Consider the following 19,459-nt stretch of genomic DNA (forward strand, 5'->3'; position numbering starts at 1 on the left):
TATCTAGGTCAAGTTCGAAACTGGGTCACATGCTTTCAAAAACTAGGTCATTAGGTCAAATAATAGAAAAACCTTGTGACCTCTCTAGAGGCCATATTTTTCAATGGATCTTCATGAAAATTGGTCAGAATTTTTATCTTGATGATATCTAGGTCAAGTTCAAAACTGGGCCACATGAGCTCAAAAACTAGGTCACTATGTCAAATAATAGAAAAAAAACGATGTCATACTCAGTTTAAAACTGGGTCACGTGGGGACAGGTGAGCGATTCAGGACCATCATGGTTCTCTTGTTATAAAATCCTTAAATCTTACCAAAATCTTGTTTATTTCAGTCTGTATTTGTAAAGAGATGAGCATGACAGTTACAGTGTAAATCATACTATTAAATGGAGACAAGTTATTGACACTGACTGCCTTTTGCAGACAGCTGCACATGATGGCTGGCATTATAGACTTTAGCCAGATCTTCTCAGATGGTGATCAACAAGGCACAGATAAATCTGATGTGAAGTAAGATTGCTCAAATGTGTACTGAGTGACAGAAACGTGCAAATTTGCAGTTTCCCACAATAGACCAAAATTTAATGAAATCAAAAACTGTCTGCTATTATGTCTTGGGAAATTTTAAAATATAAGATTTCTTTCTTTTCTGATGAAAAACATGTGTATTCATATTGACATGCTCAATGTCACTCTCATTAACAGTATATAAAAAGTTTAGAAAGAGACAGTGGTTTGTAATTTGCCAAACTTTATGCCATCTTTTTGAGACTTTAATCCCCCAAAGTCTAATTTGTCCTTGCGGTATACAGTTGAAATGATGTAAAAATTTCAATGTAGTTTGTAAAATCATTAATAATAATTAAAAAAACATATATGCATGCAGGTCCAAATAAAATGTAATTCTAAGGAGTACAATTTGTAGTAAAATTATTAATATTTTTAAACCCCAGTTGAACAAGAAATGGCAGTCAGATGGATTTGATCTACAGAACTTAAGCTAACTAATAATTACTTGAACCAGATATAAACATGTATGAACAAAATGAAAGGTAGAGTAGCCAAGAAGAAGAATTCATCTAGCAAGATGTAGGAACATGTCAAGAAAATTTGCTCTTGAAATCCCCCCTTACAGAAGCAAGCCTCTGTGGCGTACATGCTGCGTATTTGCCGTGTATATGCCGCGAACACAGTAGTACGCCAGAGGAGTACATTTTACATACACCGCATGCCGCGTACATGCCGCGTACTATTTCGACGAGTACACAGCATGTACGCAGGAGGTCACTAGTACACTTCAAGTACGCAGCACAGACTCTGAAAATTTAAGGAGTACACTGCATGTACGCAGGAGGGACTTGTACAAGAAAATAGTACACTGCATGTACACCGCAGATACTTCGAAATTTATAACACCTATATTTAGTTGCATTAAAGTTGTTTCCCCTTGATACAGTTACGCCATTTTCTTCAGATGTTTACCAAATTACATGCTACAAAAATTGATTTATTTCATTGAAAAGTGGATGAAGAAAAGCATACTAATTTATTTGATAACATCAGTCTACATTATTTTGGTAAGGGTAAATACTTATTGATGCATGTCACTTATCTTTTTTCTGTTTTTTTCTGTCCAAATGATCAGCATTTGCATAAGAAAGTTGGTGGGGTAAGGAATTTACATTATCACAGCAGTTTCGCCACAAGAGTACACAGCATGTATGCAGCAGGAGTACACAGCATGTACGCCGCAGGAATCGGGCCAGGAGTACACAGAATGTACGCCGCAGGAGTACACAGCATGTATGCCGCAGGGGTAGTACACCGCAGGCTCATTTGCATGTGAAAAGTGTATGTGCCGCGTATATGCTGCGTACTATTTCCCGCATACTAAATTCCTCCAGCGTACATCCTGTGTACTATGTAGTCCACAGCATGTACGCAGCAAGTAGTACGCGGCAGAGCTCATTTGCATGTCAAAAGTGTACTACAAACGTACTATCGGTGTATGTGCGGTGTATATCCTGCGTACTATTTAAAGCCCTTGATTTCAATACACATCATGTACGCATCATATACGCTGTATGTACACAGCAAGAGTACACAGCAGGCCTTTTTCTTCTGTAAGGGCCAACAACCAGCAAAAAGTTTAATTAGCTTCCCAGTATCATGATGTTTTAAGGTTGGGTTATCAAAAAGTTTCAAAGTAAAGGAATTATGTTTAATTTATTTATTTTTTTCAATCTAAACTGTGTTTGAAAGACTTTGTCACTATTTGCTATATTAATTGTTGCCAAAAAACTTTTCAGAACAAAAAGACAGTATTATGATGTGCCAGAACCACCTGTGTTTACAAACATTCCTGATCTTGACACACTTTTCAGTGGTGATGGCAAAACTAGTTTACTTGATCTCCAACCATCTCAATGGATGCCATCTTCACAAACTTCACAACGGTTGCCATTTACTCAGACAAATAGAACTGGTAGGTAATAAATCTTGTGGGGTGAGAAAAATGTGCAATCTAACTGGGACTTTAACCCGTCATTGAAAGTCACTTTATATATAAGCAATTACAGCCAATTACAGCCATTTGAGACTAACCATTGTAATGCAGTCTTGGTCAGCAGGTAGGCTGAGTGTCAGGCTGAGAAAAATGTGCAGTCAGTCCACCAAGCTGGAACCCAGAACACTCTGCTTACACTCTAGTGAGTGCTTTACTGATTGAGGTAACCAGCTGCCTGATACATTTTCTTCTCTGTAAATGTGACCAGTTTGTACTGTGACATACACACTTGCAGTTACTAGGAGTAATAGTTTTTAATATGCACTATAAAAGGTATAAACCAGAATGAGCTTCAAAGGTTTGGTCTTGGAAATGTTATGATGCTCAGTTGAGTGAGCAAAAAGACTACTTCTATAAATATTTATGTCAAGGTCTTGAAAGAAACTCTAGCAGTCTTTGTAGATTACTCTCATTTCTCTTGATAATATAAATTTGAAGAAGAGGGGTAAGTTGTTTAGCTTATGTTGGTTGGTCAGTCTGTAGTGTCCATTGGTAGGCAATTTGGTTTCCAATCAATCACTAAAGAATGCTGTGACTTAACAGTTGATTGGATGAATGAATGTGGTTGTTAGACCCCTATTGTTGTGAGAGCTTGTAGGTCAGATGTCAAGATCACAGTTATTAGGATTAGTGTCTATGGTTATTGGATGGCCCCAACTAACAGTTTTGGGATTCAGTTTGTCAAAAGTCAAGTTCACAGTTAAACTGTTTCTGATCTGTAGCTGGAGAACACTTGGGTCTAAATTACCAAACTTTATACAATGATTGCCTGTGGTCACTAGATGAGCCCCCATTATTTTGAAAATAAAAGCAGGGTTGAATTTCTATCTCTCTAAGTGTCATTCACAATCATTATGCCTTTTTCCTTAATATACTTCAGAGTTAGGTAGAAATCAAGTGAGCAGCAGTAGAATATACAATGAGACAGTATCTGAAAGGTAATTATGTCAGTCTTTTTATCTGTGATGATGTATTTCTGTCTGTATAATGCTGTTCAAGGACATATGTACTAATTGTATTATAAAAATACATAAACAAACTGCATCATCTTTAGTTGCTTGTATAGTACATGTACCATTAAAATTTCATGACGTAATTATTATCTTTTTAGTTAATGTTTTTAGCTATCTAGGTCAAGTTTGAAACTGGGTCACGTGTGGTCAAAAACTAGGTCAGCAGGTCTAAAAATAGAAAACCCTTGTGACCTCTCTAGAGGCCATATTTTTCACAAGATCTTCATGAAAATTGGTTGAATGTTCACCTTGATAATATCTAGGTCAAGTTCGAAACTGGGTCACATGCGATAAAAAACTAGGTCAGTAGGACTAAAAATAGAAAAACCTTGTGACCTCTCTAGAGGCCATATTTTTCATGGGATCAGTATGAAAATTGGTCAGAATGTTCATCTTGATGATATCTAGATCAAGTTCGAAACTGGGTTAACTGCGATCAAAAACTAGGTCAGCAGGTCTAAAAATAGAAAAACATTGTGACCTCTCTAGAGGCCATACTTGTAAATGGATCTTCATGAAATTTGGTCAGAATGTTCACCTTGATGATATCTAGGTCAAGTTCGAAACTGGGTTACATGCCATCATAAACTAGGTCAGTAGGTCAAATAACAAAAAAATCTTGTGACCTCTCTAGAGGCCATATTTTTCATGGGATCTGTATGAAAATTGGTTAATTTTTTTTATTTTGATGATATGTAGGTCAAGTTCGAAACTGGATCAACTGCGATCAAAAACTAGGTCAGTAGGTCTAAAAATAGAAAAACCTTGTGACCTCTCTAGAGGCCATACTTTTCAATAGATCTTCATGAAAATAAGTCAGAATGTTCACCTTGATGATATCTAGGTCAAGTTTGAAACTTAGTCACGTGTTGTCAATAATTAGGTCAGTAGGTCAAATAATAAAAAAACCTTGTGACCTCTCTAGAGGCCATATTTTTCTTGGGGTCTGTATGAAAGTTGATTTGAATGTTCATATTGATGATATCTAGGTCAAGTTCGAAACTGGATCAACTGCAGTAAAAAACTAGGTCAGTAGGTCTAAAAATAGAAAAACCTTGTGACCTCTCTAGAGGCCATACTTTTGAATGGATCTTCATGAAAATGGGTCAGAATGTTCACCTTGATGATATCTAGGTCAAGTTTGAAACTGGGTCATGTGCCGTCAGTAACTAGGTCAGTAGGTCAAATAATAAAAAATCCTGTGACCTCTCTAGAGGCCATATTTTACAATGGATCTTCATGAAAATTGGTTAGAATTTTTATCTTGATGATATCTAGGTCAGATTAAACACTGGGTCACATGAGCTCAAAAACTAGGTCACAATGTCAGATAATAGAAAAAAACCACATCATACTCGGTTTAAAACTGGGTCATGTTTGGACAGGTGAGCGATTCAGGACCATCATGGTCCTCTTGTTTAAGCTAGGTGAATATGCTGTATTCCATCAGCATTTTCTTATAGTTACTTCGCCATTGAAAGAACTTGCTGGAGTATACAAGATTTGACCGTAAGTACACTGACAGGAGGTTTGGAAAATGTTTATAAGACACTGTTTTTAAAAGCTTCAGTAATACAAGATTTTTTCTAGATTTCAGATTTATTGGAGATTGGCATAGAATATGCTTTTGGCCATATATACAAACAAAAATTAATGACAAATACATAAATATCAGCATATAAACAAAACAGGAAACAACCAGAAATAGAAACAACAAAGTCTGCAATATGACTGTCACTGACTTAAGGTCACTGTTTTTTACTATTGTAACTTTATGCCACCCTATGTTTATCATTTCAGGGGTGATGGTGATGATATTTATCTAGGTTCCCAGTATCCTTTGGTACGTAAGATTGGACCATCTCAGGTGCCAATCTCCGGTCAATGTCGGGAATGGAATAGTCAATCACAGAAACCTCTGTCAATGTCACAGAGAGCAAACAAATCCCAGATAAATCCATCAATGAACAAGCAACTAGATAAAAACAGCGCTTATGTAGTTCCAAGGAAGGCAAACCCTAGTACCGGTTGGAATTATTTTTCTTAAATACTGGACATTAGTTCAAATGAATTTTAGAAGCTCATGTTTTGATCTGGTAAATGTTCATATTACATAATCACTGTGTATATTCAGTACCACCAGAATGTGAAAATAAGAGTTAATTGCGCAAAATATGTTAGGGTTATTATAATAGTAGCTTGATCTGGGATGCTGTATTTTTGACAGATCGGATCTCACAGGGCATGCAAACGCAGTGTGTGATCTTTCCTTGCAAAATCCATGAGAGCAAAATACAAAATTCCAGATCTAACTAATGCTGTAATGACCCTTTTATTAATCCCCCGCCACAAATAGTAGGGGGGTTATAGGAATGGTCTCTGTCCGTCCTTCCATCCTTCCGTCTGTCCATAACACTCGTGTCCGCTTCATATCTCCTAAACCCCTTGAAGGATTTTCATGAAACTTGGGTCAAATGATCACCTCATCAAGATGATGTGCAGAATCCATGAGTCAGCCTTGTCGGCTCAAGGTCAAGGTCACAACTTAGGGTCAAAGGTTTGAGCCTTCCATTTTGTGTCCGCTCTGTATCTCATAAACCCCTTGAAGGATTTTCATCAAACTTGGGTCAAATGATCACCTCATCAAGAACTCATGAGTCAGCCATGTCGGTTCAAGGTCAATGTCACAACTTAAGGTCAAAGGTTTGAGCTCTGTATCTCCTAAACCCCTTGAAGGATTTTCTTGAAACTTTGGTCAAATGATAACCTCATCAAGATATTGTGCAGAATTCATGAGTCAGCCATGTCAGTTCAAGGTCAAGGTCAAAGCTAAAGGTCAAAGTTTACCCTTTCACTATCCATAACAGTGGCGGGGGATTTAGCTGTCTTTCAGACTGCCTTGTTATATTTTTGTTTGTAATACTGAGTTCATGAGCTTTTGTTGGATTTTTATGTTTATGTTGGGTTTATGAAATTTGTTATGCTTTATTCATAAGTTAGTTCATGCTTGTTACTTTGTTTTGAGTCATGTTCATGACTTTATTTGAACTGAATTTTCATGTAATTTGATATATAATAATATGCTTTGGGCATGTGTGCTTTTGTTTGGTTCCTGCATTTGTTTGTGTTACATTCGGAACTTTATGTTGGGTTAATGTGTTTGTTTGTGTCCAGTTCATGCTTCTGTTAGTGCTGCATTCAGACAATAGTGTGAAGTTTATGTGTTTTTGTAGTGTTCATGCTTTGATTTTATATTGTATTGAGAAGTTTGTATTGTGTTGATAATAAATTTATATATTCGTGTTGTGTTCATGCATTTGTTTGTGATACAATCAAAAGTTTGTGTTGAACTGATGTGTATCTTTGTGTTGTTTTCATGCAGTTGTTTGTTTGTGCTGCATTTAGAAGTTTGTGTTGGGTTGAAATGTACATTCATGTTGTGCTCATGCATTTGTTTTTGTTGCATTCAGAATTGTGGATATACTTGTGTTAGATTGATGTGAATATTCATGTTGGTTGCATGCATTTGATTATGTTGTATTAAGAAGTTCATGCATTTGTTTGTGGTGCTTTCAGAATATTGTATTGGGTCGATGTGATTGTTTGTATTGGATTCATGCATTTGTGTTGCATTTAGAAGTTTATGTTTGGTTGATGTGATTGTTTCAGTTGGGTTTATGCATTTGTATTGCATTTAGAAGTTTGTGTTGTATTGATGAGGTTGTTTGTATTAGGTTCATGCATTTGTATGTGTTGCATTTAGAAGTTTATGTTTGGTTGATGTGATTGTTTCAGTTGGGTTTATGCATTTGTGTTGCATTTAGAAGTTTGTGTTGTATTGATGAGGTTGTTTGTATTAGGTTCATGCATTTGTTTGTGTTGCATTTAGAAGTTTATGTTGGGTTGATGTGATTGTTTCAGCTAGGTTCATGCATTTGTTTTACATTTAGAAAAAGTTTAGAAGTTCATGTTGGGTTAATATAATTGTTTCAATTGGGTGTATGCATTTGTGTTGCATTTAGAAGTTTATGTTTGGTTGATGAGGTTGTTTGTATTGGTTTCATGCATTTGTGTTGCATTTAGAAGTTCATGTTGGGTTGATGTGATTGTTTCAATTGTGTTCATGCATTTGTGTTGCATTTAGAAGTTCATGTTGGGTTGATGTGATTGTTTCAATTGTGTTCATGCATTTGTGTTGCATTTAGAAGTTTATGTTGGGTTGATATGTTTTTTTGTTAAGTTTATAATATATTTTAAGTCGGACAATGATTCAAGTGAATACTTTTTCCCCCAATACATTTATTTAGAAATGTCCCTTGTAGAGGATGAATAAATTTTGTCATTTTGTCTTTGAGGGAAAAACATTTCTTTATTGATTGTGCATTGCTATTTCTAAGTGTAGATCTAGATCAGCTTATGTTGAATGGACATGCCTGCAAATTCATGTCAGTTTTTTTCTTCTTCAAAATTTAGAAAGTACATTTTACTTTCCGGAACCTGTTAAAATAGCTGATACAGGATAGTTAACGGTTTGGATAGATACTGAATAATTTTGAAATGTTAGATATTTAAATAATGTATTCTGTGACAAACAAAAATACCATTGATAATTTCAGATTTAAAGACAGCAATTAGGAGGGGCGGTCCAAATGCGGGTGAAAGTAGAGTAAAATCTGTACCAATGGCCAGACCTTTTACCTACTCTGTAAACAGCATTAACACTAACTTGCGAAACAACACACAACCTGGGAACAGCATTCATTCTCCGCAAGAAGAAAGTGAGAATGATAGTCAAGAGGATTTGTTTGACGATTCAGTGTCTCATGTTCAAGCTGCTGAGCATCAAAGAACTGGAAGAGAACAAATGGACCCGTTTACTACAGCTGGAAAAACTCCCACAGACCACTTGTATTCACCAGCTTTAGTGGCAGGTTGTTTTATCATTGAAGTCATCAAGTTTGTATCTGCGTTTGAAGAGATTATTTTATTTGAAGGACTTTATACTTAGAAGGTAAAAGTAGAAAGTCAGAGTCTACTGCTTGAACTATATAAACAGAGGTAATACATTACAAAAAAGACTGACTAGGAAGTCTCGAGCTACTTGGGTTCTTTAGTCTTTTATAGTATATACTTGAACTGTCAATATTTAAATGTATTTAGTTCCAGAGGGTTTTGCAAAAACTGGAAAACTAAAAGATTTAAGTACTTGTTCAAAACTGTACCTTCCTCTGCTTTACTTGAGTAAATTTAAAATGCTTATTATGCTGTGAGTAATGTCTAACTTGTGTAGACATTAAATTTTCATTTTCAGTGCCATTAGAGCAATACAGAATGGGTGTAAAACTGAGACCTGTTACAGAAATATGTATCCTTTTTGCAGCATTTAATCCTTATGCTGGACACAATTGATTCTGCCTTTGCGACCAGTGTAGATCATGATTAGCCTGCACATCCATGCAGTCTGATCAAGATCTGCACTGTTCGCCATTCAGTTAGTATCATTTTGATAAGCAGCCCATTTAACAGTCAGTGGTACTGTCCAAATTGAAAGATGGACAAATTCATTTTAGAAATTTAGCAGGGTAAGGGTTAAATTGAGACATTCGTAGGGATTAGAAGGACACCAGTCTAACACCATTACATTCATTAACTAATGAGCAGGCAAATATGTGGAATGAAGCAAAGTCTGTTTCCCTTTGGTATAACATCAGTATTTTTAGATACTAAGACAATTGGAAAGAATTACAGAAGTAAGACTAGGGGATAATTTTTATGCCCCCGAAGGGAGGCATATAGTTTTTGAACCGTCTGTCAGTCTGTCGGTCTGTCCGCAATTTTCGTGTCCGGTCCATATCTTTGTCATCGATGGATGGATTTTCAAATAACTTGGCATGAATGTGTACCACAGTAAGATGACGTGTCGTGCGAAAGACCCAGGTCCGTAGCTCAAAGGTCAAGGTCACACTTAGACGTTAAAGGTCATTTTTCATGGTAGTTGGGCGTGTCCGGTCCATATCTTTGTCATCCATGGATGGATTTTCAAATAACTTGGCATGAATGTGTACCACAGTAAGACGACATGTCGCGTGCAAGACCCAGGTCCATAGCTCAAAGGTCAAGGTCACACTTAGACGTTAAAGGTCATTTTTCATGATAGTGCATTCGTGTCCGGTCCATATCTTTGTTATCCATGGATGGATTTTCAAATAACTTGGCATGAATGTGTACCACAGTAAGATGACGTGTCGCGCGAAAGACCCAGGTCCGTAGCTCAAAGGTCAAGGTCACACTTAGACGTTAAAGGTCATTTTTCATGGTAGTTGGGCGTGTCCGGTCCATATCTTTGTCATCCATGGATGGATTTTCAAATAACTTGGCATGAATGTGTACCACAGTAAGACGACGTGTCGCGCGCAAGACCCAGGTCCGTAGCTCAAAGGTCAAGGTCACACTTAGATGTTAAAGGTCATTTTTCATGATAGTGCATTCGTGTCCGGTCCATATCTTTGTTATCCATGGATGGATTTTCAAATAACTTGGCATGAATGTGTACCACAGTAAGACGACGTGTCGCGCGCAAGACCCAGGTCCGTAGCTCAAAGATCAAGGTCACACTTAGACGTTAAAGGTCATATTTCATGATAGTGCATTGATGGGCGTGTGCGGTCCATATCTTTGTCATTCATGCATGGATTTTAAAAATATTGGGCATGAATGTGTACCAGTAAGAAAAACATTCGCTTTCAAGCCACCGTGGGTCAAAGGTTAAAAACTCTAACTGGGCCATAACATTTCATAAAAGTCCAGGGGGGCATGGTCAGCCATGGGAAGCTTTTGTTGTGTGTTTTATTTAAAAAAAAAAAGGAAAATTTTATTATTTTCTTTGTTATGATTGCACTTTTTTTTGAAAGTTAGACGGGAAAATTGTCGTAGCTTCATTCTGTCTAAAACCCGGGGTTTTAAAGCTTATTTATAGTTTTAACGGGAAAAATTGGTATGTTACGTTTTGTTTTTCATTAGTTTAATTATCAATACAAACTTTTGAATTTGGCTCGATTATACAAAAATTGCAGTTATTTATATCCTGGGTGGTGTCCCCCCGGGTTTAAAAGTTTTGCATAAAACTTTGGCTACATTTAAAAGGGCATAAACTTATTTTGAAACTTATTTTTTTTTTTCTATTAAATTTCCCAAACTCACTGGGTCAAGTCCCATCTCTGCATTTTTTTTTGGCCAAAAATTTCCCCCCTTTTGGGATTAGAAAAAACCTTGTTAAAGTTTGGCAGCAAGTCATAAGTTTTAAAAACCTTAAGGCATATCCCGGGTAGTTTTTGAAACTTTTTTTTTTTCATTTCTGGGTTTTAAAATTTCACCTGGGTCAAGTCCTATACATTGACTTGTATTTTGGGCAAATTATCCCCCTTTTGGACTAAGGGAAAATCCTGGTTAAATTTTTTGCATGCAAGTTCTGTTCCCCAAAACTAATGCGATATTGAATTGAAACTTACATGTGTTTTCGGGGGTTATAAACTAGGTGAAAGCAAAAATCCCAAACTTGACATACTTTTGGCCTAACAAATTTATGCCCTTTTTGGAAAATTGGTTAAAGTTTTGGGCTTTTTACTTATTATCTCCAAAACTAATGCAGATATGGATTAAATCTCTATGATATTTTAAACATTTAGGGAAATTATTCCTCTCTTAGACAAAAATTCGAATAGTCGAGCTTTGGCTGTCTTAGGGACAGCCTTGTTAATTTGAAAGATATTGCTTTTTTTCCTTTAAAGGCCGTTTGCAGCGAAAAACTTCCGGGGATATTTAACTTTCCTAATTTCAACATTGTACGTCAAAGTATTTGATGTTGAAAGTTAGAGCAGTTGAGTAGCAAAAATGATATTTTTTAGAAGCTCAGAGAAGAGTTGACATTTAGTCAGTTTTTTTGGTTTCATGTAATTGTCCCTTTTGAAGGGGCCCACTGTCCCCTTGTCCCTGTCTTTTCCCTTTGTACCTGTGGGCCATATTTTTGCCCCTGTTAAAAAGTTCTGTTAGGCTTTTAATCTTATGTTAGAAACAGTTAAGGCTAGCCCCATTTAGATAAATGCTAATTCGTTTTTAAAAATGGCTTTTTCGTTTTTTGTCATATTGAAAAAAGGGAGGGTAATTTAAAATGTTTTTCAAATTTTTTCCCATTTTGTTTGTTATATGATACAAATATTTGAAAAACCTTGTTTAAATTAAATTGTTTTCCTTCCTTGATTAAATCAACACTTTAATTCCTCCTGATTAAAAATCAACTCTGAATTCCTTCCCTTTGTTTAAAAATCAACACTCGAATTACCTTCCCTTTGTTTAAAATCAACACTAAAAAACCCTTTCCCTTGATTAAACATATTTAAATTATTTTTCCTTGAAAAATAACTCTTTGTATCTTCCTTGATTAAATAAATTTTAAAACCCAAGGCCAATTTTTGACAGGTCCCCAACGTGAGGCAATCAGTAAATTGTTATACCTCACAAAAATTTTTTTTTTTTCTCTAAATATGATGTTCTTGTTGGGTTAGGGCATCCTTGTTGTTTTAAAAAAAGAATTTTGCAGCCTGGTGAAAAATTTCCATCGGAAAGCTTGTCGGTTTTTAAGGTTTTTCCAAGGGGAAACTTTTATTGAAAAACACAAAAAAAACACGCCTTGGGACTGAAAAGGGGCCATTCCTGGGTTTTTGCTCTTTTTTAAATTGTTAAAATCTAATTTTTATTTAATTAAACGGCTCATTACAGTAAAAGTATTCTTTGTTTCATTTCTTATTACAAAAGTTGCAAATATCCCAGGAAAGGTTTTTTCATAGGTGTGTATACAGATAAGTGTTGGTTTTGTGTTCACCTGGGGGGTCAAAAGACGGCGTTTTTGGGGGGGGCCATAGTAAGACTTCTGACTAGTTTCGATACAAACTTCAACAGGAATTTCAGTTTTGTCACAGAAGAGTTTTTTTGGTTGTCCTTTCCCCCATATTCCCCAACAATTTTATGTCTGAAATTGGTTTTTTAAAATGTAACATTACTGTTTACCCTAAATTTGTACATCAAAAAAAAATTTTTCCTAAAAAACTTGGCTTGAATAGATATATGACAAAAAAAAGCTGGGGAAAATTTTTCCATTACGGGGAAAATAGTATACTAGAAAAAAAGTTACGCATTGTTTCTTTTGATGTCATGATTTCTAATGGAAGATTTTTGTCAGTTAAGACAAAAAAATGTCAGTTAAGTACATGCCAGTAGAAATTTAACAAGTTTTATTTTGTGGATAAATTTTAGTACCCCAAAAAAATTGCTAGAGTTAACGTGAGCAGGAATGGATTTTTAAAAACATTTGGGAGAGCTTGCCCTATTCATCAGTACACCAGTCTCCAGTCATTATAGTCCAACAGCAAAAAAATATTTTTTTTAAAAAAAATTTAGTTCAGAAATTGACTTTGATATCTATTCATAAGAGGTTGATGTTACAAACGAACAGTGGTAGTTTATTTAAACATAACTTATATTTTACTTTTTCCAGGGCCCCATTAAGGCCTAGCAGGAGAGGTTCGTGATGGAAAGCCAAGTTTGAACCATATGGCTGAGGATCATGGAACAAAGGGGATAAGATCCGAAATTTAGACTGCAGAAAATTAAACATTATTTGCCCACACAGTATTTTTTAATTGGGTGTTAACTTGCATGAATTTTTTGTTGGATTTTGTTTTTAAATGTAAAAAATCTGTTACATTATTCCTTTTACATTTGGTTATTTTTACACAGTAAAAAGAGGATCGTTTGATTACTCTCTTGACCAGCAAATTTTTGCTCCTGGTTTGGCAAATTTTACAAAGAATATGTTTTGTACTCTATTTCCTCTTTTTTTATCAGGGAAAATGAAACTTTGTATAAACATCATCGCATGAAGTGTACATGGATTTTAGGGAAGTTTTACGTCTGATCTCTTTTCTGGAGCAAGGGTTCTTTTTTGGACTTAAAAATGTAACCTCATAGAAATTGTTTACTAAAGCTACTTTTTATTCAATTGAAAAAAAAAATTTTGTTTATTTATTATGAAGCGAATGTCATATTTTGAGCTTCCATTTCTAAATTTTTTCTGGAGTATGGAACATTTTTTGTCTATGAATTTCATGTATTACAGCTACATCAGAACATTGGTACTCAGTTGATTCAAATATTCCATTAGTTAAAAGGAAACTTTGTAAACGTAGACATCCATTGTGGGGACTTTTATTCTTTTTTCTTTCTAGATTTTTTCCCCCTGTGGCCTTTTTATACCCCTAAAGGACGTTTTATTTTAAAACCCGCTGTCTCCGTTCGCCCGTCTTTTGTTAGCAATTTTTGTGTCCACTCTGTAATTTTGAACCCCTTAAAGGATTTAAAAAAAACTATTACAGATTTTACCACTTGGGACAACATGCAGACCAGTTTTAGAGGGTCGCTTTTAAGGTCAAAGTCACACTTAGGGGAAAAGGTATATGAGTGTTTTTGTTTTATCTTTTAATTTTAAACCCCCCTTGAAGGTTTCAAAAAATTTTGACATAAATGTTTACCACATTGAGACGATATCCCAGAGCGCATGTTTGGATGGTTTGCTTAAATTCAAGGTCACCTTAGGGATCATTGTCTTTTTTGTTGTTTCGGTTGCCCTGAAAACCTTGAACTCCCTTGAAGGTTGTAAAAAAAAGTTGGCAAAAATTTTTGCCACTTTGAAACATTTGTTTTTTTCATGTTCTGGAGTCTTGCTTCAATCAAGGTCTATTTTTGGGGGTAAAAACACACACTCTCTAACGTTAAAACCCTTAAAGGATTTCGAAAAAAAAACTTGACAAAATTTTCACCAAAATCGGGATGTGTCCAAGCTATGTTTTGGATCTTCTCCAGGTAAGGTCACATTTTGGGGTTAAAAAGTCATATTTGGGCGTATATTGCTCCACTTGCGGTTTTGGGGTTTATTTTTTCATTTCATTTTTAGCTCTATTTTTGAAAAAATTTTTTGGGTTAAATTTTTTGAAAAAGTAAAAATTTCTCTGTTACTATCAAAGCTTTGATTGAAACTTAAAATATTATTTACCATCAAAGTCTCACCGGGGAAAAAACAATTCCCAAAACCTTTTTTGAATTTTGACAATTTATGCCCCTTTTTAACTAAAAAATTTTTTTGTTAAAATTTTTTAAAGAAAAATTTCTCGTTACTTTTAAAGTTTTGCTTGAAACCAAAATTGATTTTCTATCAAGTCTCACCAGGAGAACAACCCCAATAATGGTTTGAATTTTGAGAGTTATCCCTTTTTTAATTTTAAAATTTTGGTTTTTAAGTTTTGATAAAGTCAAAAATTCTGTTACATAAAAGCTTTTGACTTAAACTTAAATTTTTTTTACCATCAAAGTTTTCATTGGGGAGAAACAATCCCCATAACTTGTTTTAAAATTTTGAAAAAATTTAACCCTTTTTTTTAACTTAAAATTTTTGTTAAAATTTTTTGATAAAGCAAAATATTCTGTTACTTTTAAAAGCTTTTGAAAAAAACTAAAAAATTTTTACTGTCAAAGTCTCACCAGGGACACAATCCCATAATTTTGTTTTTAAAATTTTGACACTTTATTCCCCTTTTTAAAATTTGGGATTTTTTTTTTTTCTGGCAAAGCTCTAATTCAGGAAAGCACTGAAAAAATTTGAGCGCGCGTCAAAGGACAGCTCTTTTAAGAAGCAGTTTGAAGTGTTGCCTCATAGTTTATTGGTACCCCAACTGATTCCTGAAATTATTAGCACAAATACCTTGTACTATTGGAAAAAGGGGGGTTTAGCAAGAAAGGGGAAAGGAAAAAAGGGCGTGATGAAGCCATCTGCCTTTTTTTGATAGATGATAATAAAAAGTTTCTTTTGTTTGTCTCCCTGTTTACCTTTGGTTCAACCCCCAGGTAGGCATTTTTTTTCCATAACATTTGATAAAGGAATTGTTGTCTGATCTTCGCCCCACCTTTATTCTGTTAGGATTTTGGGGCGTTACTTGCAGAGGTCGGGTTAATACTATTAGAATCCAGAAAGCATGGTTATTAAACTCCCTGCAGTTACCTTACTAAAATTTTTAAAAAAATGGGGCAAAAACACAACACATAAAAGATCTTATTAGATTGCAAGTCTGGCCTTTGGATGGCTTGTTTTTATTTGTAGGTGGCAAAAAGGACTTTGGGTTAGAGCCAGATAGTTTAATATCACTGTGACACCATGTACCAAACGTGTACCTTTTTATTTCCAGATTCATATTTTAAATGATCCAAATAGAGGATCTGTTGTAGAAGCGGGTCAGTAAAAATGAAGACGATACAAGCTGCTAGCACGGGTTGGTGGGACGTCTGACTTCCAGTGCTCAGTTTGTTGCTATCCAGCTACACCACAAATTAAAGATGTAAACACTGTAGTTTTTTGTTTTGCCTTTTTTTTAAAGTGATTTTCTGGGAAATTTGTCTTTTTTTCATACATTTTAAAAATTTTCCCCCGTGCTTAATTCTGTCTATAAAATCTGAAGAACCTTTCACATATATTTGGACAATTTTAAAATCATTTAAGAACTGTATGCAGGTTATAATTTGAAGGATTTTACACAAAAACCTTATTTTATTTTTTTATAAACTAAATATTCCATTTTAATTAAAATTTAAAAATTTTTTGATTACATATTTTTCTTTGGGGCACATTTGGTTTGGACATGGAAAGATCCCAGCTTTTCACTATAAGTAAGTTTCTTTCAATCACTGTGTTAAAAGATTTGTTTTTGGAAAATCTGCATTGTTGTGAATTACCTTTTTTTTTTAGGGTTTTTAGAAAAATAGGAAATAAATGAGGGTTTAGTAGCTGGTTTTAAAGTTATTTTTTAAAGCGGTTTCTTTATTGTTATTTTCCCTGAATTGAGCCACTCAGGCGGGGCGTATTTTCTCTGTGAGGGTTTCTTTTAAAAGATATTGCACAAAAATATGTTTTAAAAAACGGTTTAAAACCCCCACAAAAAAAACAAAACATTTTTACACGCCATTTGAAAAGGTCAGTGCTTTCCTTCCAAGCTCTTGCCCTTACAAAAGAAAAAGGCCTCTGTGTATCTTGTTTGGGACTCACTTAGAGCGTACTGATTTGTTTTGAAATCAAGGGTTTTAAATAGTACGCAGGATTTACACCGCCCAACACCGATAGTACGTTTTTAGACCTTTTCAGAAAATGGCCTCGCGTACTCTTCTGCGTACATGCTGTGGATACATAGTCACAGGAGTCCCTGGGGGAATTTAGTATGCGGAAAAAGTACGCAGCAATACGGGGGCCATCCCTTTTTTCACAGAAATTTGGGCCCTCTTGTACACCCCTGGGCATACATGCTGTTACCTGCGGCGTACATTCTGTGTACCCCGGGCCCCGTTTCCCTGCGGCGACATGCTGTGTATTTTCCGCTGCTACATGCTGTGTACTTTGTGGCAAAATTTCGTGATAATTAAATTCCTTACCCCCCAACTTTTTTTGAAATGTTTATATTTGGACAGAAAAAAACGAAAAAAGAAAAGTGACTCATCAATAAGTATTTCCCCTTTTTCCAAAATAATGTAGTTGATGTTATCAAATAAATAGTTGTTTCTTCATCCACTTTCAATAAAATAAATCTTTTTTTTGTGCAGAAATTTGGAAAAAATTTAAGAAAATGGCGTAACTGAAAAAGGGGGAAACAACTTTAATGCAACAAAAATATGGTGTTATAAATTTCGAAGTTCTGGGGGTGTACAGCAGTGTACTATTTTCTTGTACAATCCCCCGGTTAATGCAGTGTACCCCTTTTAAATTTTTAAAGGGGCTGGCGCGTATTGAAGTGTATATGACCTCCTGGTAAGGTGTCCCGTCGAAATAGTACCCCGGCATTTCCGCGGGCATGCGGTGTAGTAAAAAACTCCCCGGCGTCTACTGTGTTGCGGAAAAACCCGGCAAATACCCCAAGTCGCCACAGAGGCTTGCTCTGAAGGGTGGTAAAAAATTTAACTTTTTTTGACTTGCTGACATAAATTTTAAGGTTTAAGAATTTATGTCAAAAACAGAAATATTTGAAAAACCAAAACTGTCCCAAAACAATTTCCTGCCCATTAATGTTCTACGTACGTCTTGTGCGATGGTACTTAAAATAGTCTTAAAAAAGTTCCCCCCTTTTAAAAAATGAAGCCATTTTTTAAAGACAAAAAATTTTACAATTGTGAAAAACGGGTTTTCAACTAAATTTTTTGAAATTTGTATTGGGCTTTTGCAAAATGCACAAAAGGGTAACAGTTCTTTAAAAGGTGAGTTTTAAAGGCTCTAAACTGTCCCAAGTGGGCCCCTTTTATGCACCCTTTCCGGAATTAAATGTATATGTCAGTAAACTGCAATTGTTTGTGGCAATTACATGTTTTATAGCGTTCTTTTTTCTTTTTGAAGCAACCCTTTCTTTTATGATTCGGGTTGTTGTTTTCGATTTCTTTCCCTCAGATGTAAGGCTAAACTTTAATTTTTGTCACAATAAAATTTTTAAAAATGCTTGATGAAATTGTCTGTCACAAATAATGTTAACCAATTAACCAAAAAAATAAATTTTTGTAATTTTACCAAGGAAAAATGATGCCACTGCTACCGTTCTGTTTATTTTCTCAGGCAGATGACACGTACTATTTATTTACAATATTTCCTGGGGTCAATGACCTGATCTAATTTTTCCCCTGTTTTAAATGATGCTGGCAGATTTCTGCATTTCTTTTTAGGTTGGCACTGACAATTTCTGTATATTTCTTTCTGGTTATTAACTGTTTGGGGTTTAATTCTTGATTTTTACAAAACCCTGTATTTCTGTATTATTCCCTGAGGTTAGATGACATGAATGATTTCTGTATATTTCTCTTAAGTTCAGCACCTGATTTCTGTATTTTATTTCGGTTTTAAATAAAAACTGACGATTTCTGTATATTTCCCCATGGGTTTTATGACACTGACTGTATTTCTGATTTTTCCCAGGTTAGGGGACATGACTGTATTTTTGTCTTATTTAAGATGGCCTAAACATATTTTGTTATTGGGCCAGGTTTTATGACATGTACGCCATTCGAGAGGAAGGTTGTGCAGGTATCATTTTTGCTGAAAACAAAAGCAGTGGGATTTCCCAGTTTGATATCTCGCCAGTTATAAATTTTTGAGGTGTGTAAACACATACAGTGATGAAAAACTGTCCTTTAAAGTGGTATGAAAAGCATTGTTTTAATAGTTGGTTGATTCTAAAAAATACTTAAAATATGTATCTGGGACAAGCCATTTGAGACAAAATTATGTGTTTCATTTCGATATGTGTCAATCAGTGTATTTAACATAATTACATACAGTTCTTAAAGTTTTCAATAAAATTCAAAGTTTGATGTATTCAGAATGAAGCAAAATTTTTGAAAGTAAAAATATGTGTTTTTCTCCTTTTAGTTCTGTGCAACTAGGAAAGTACAAGAAGGAGCGAAAATACTCACAAATGTTAAAATTTTGTATGTCAGAAGTCGAACAAGGAACTTTGCAAAATTTTTCATTTCATGTCAAAGATGAAAAAAATTTGAGAGGTAGTATTACTTAAAATTTATTTAAAAAACTATTTTAAAAGAGGGTATGGGACTAAGTTTCTCCCCTTTTGATTACAGCTATCTACAAAATTGATGAATTAACACTTGAACCTAATCATTATTTCTATATGAAAGTAATAGATTCAGTGTTGTGATTAGTTGCATCAGTCCATCACTGAACTCAAAGTATTTAAGCAAGAGTTCAAAGTTAGACACTGTCCCTAACTTTTTATTTATCATTGAGCTGT

General features: G+C 34.9%; 1 protein-coding gene across 1 annotated transcript; it reads left to right on the forward strand.

Moving 5' to 3' along the window:
• The first annotated feature begins 339 nt into the window (after window positions 1-339).
• On the forward strand, window positions 340-8,990 carry LOC128558222 (uncharacterized). Its single transcript, XM_053547096.1, has 6 exons — window positions 340-512; window positions 2,312-2,487; window positions 3,449-3,506; window positions 5,382-5,608; window positions 8,198-8,512; window positions 8,893-8,990. Exons 1-6 carry the CDS (start codon window positions 436-438, stop codon window positions 8,988-8,990), a joined length of 951 nt encoding a protein of 316 aa, XP_053403071.1. The 5' UTR covers window positions 340-435.
• The last annotated feature ends 10,469 nt before the right edge of the window (window positions 8,991-19,459 follow it).

This window comes from Mercenaria mercenaria, chromosome 7 (assembly GCF_021730395.1).
Source record: "Mercenaria mercenaria strain notata chromosome 7, MADL_Memer_1, whole genome shotgun sequence".
Lineage (NCBI taxonomy): Eukaryota > Metazoa > Mollusca > Bivalvia > Venerida > Veneridae > Mercenaria > Mercenaria mercenaria.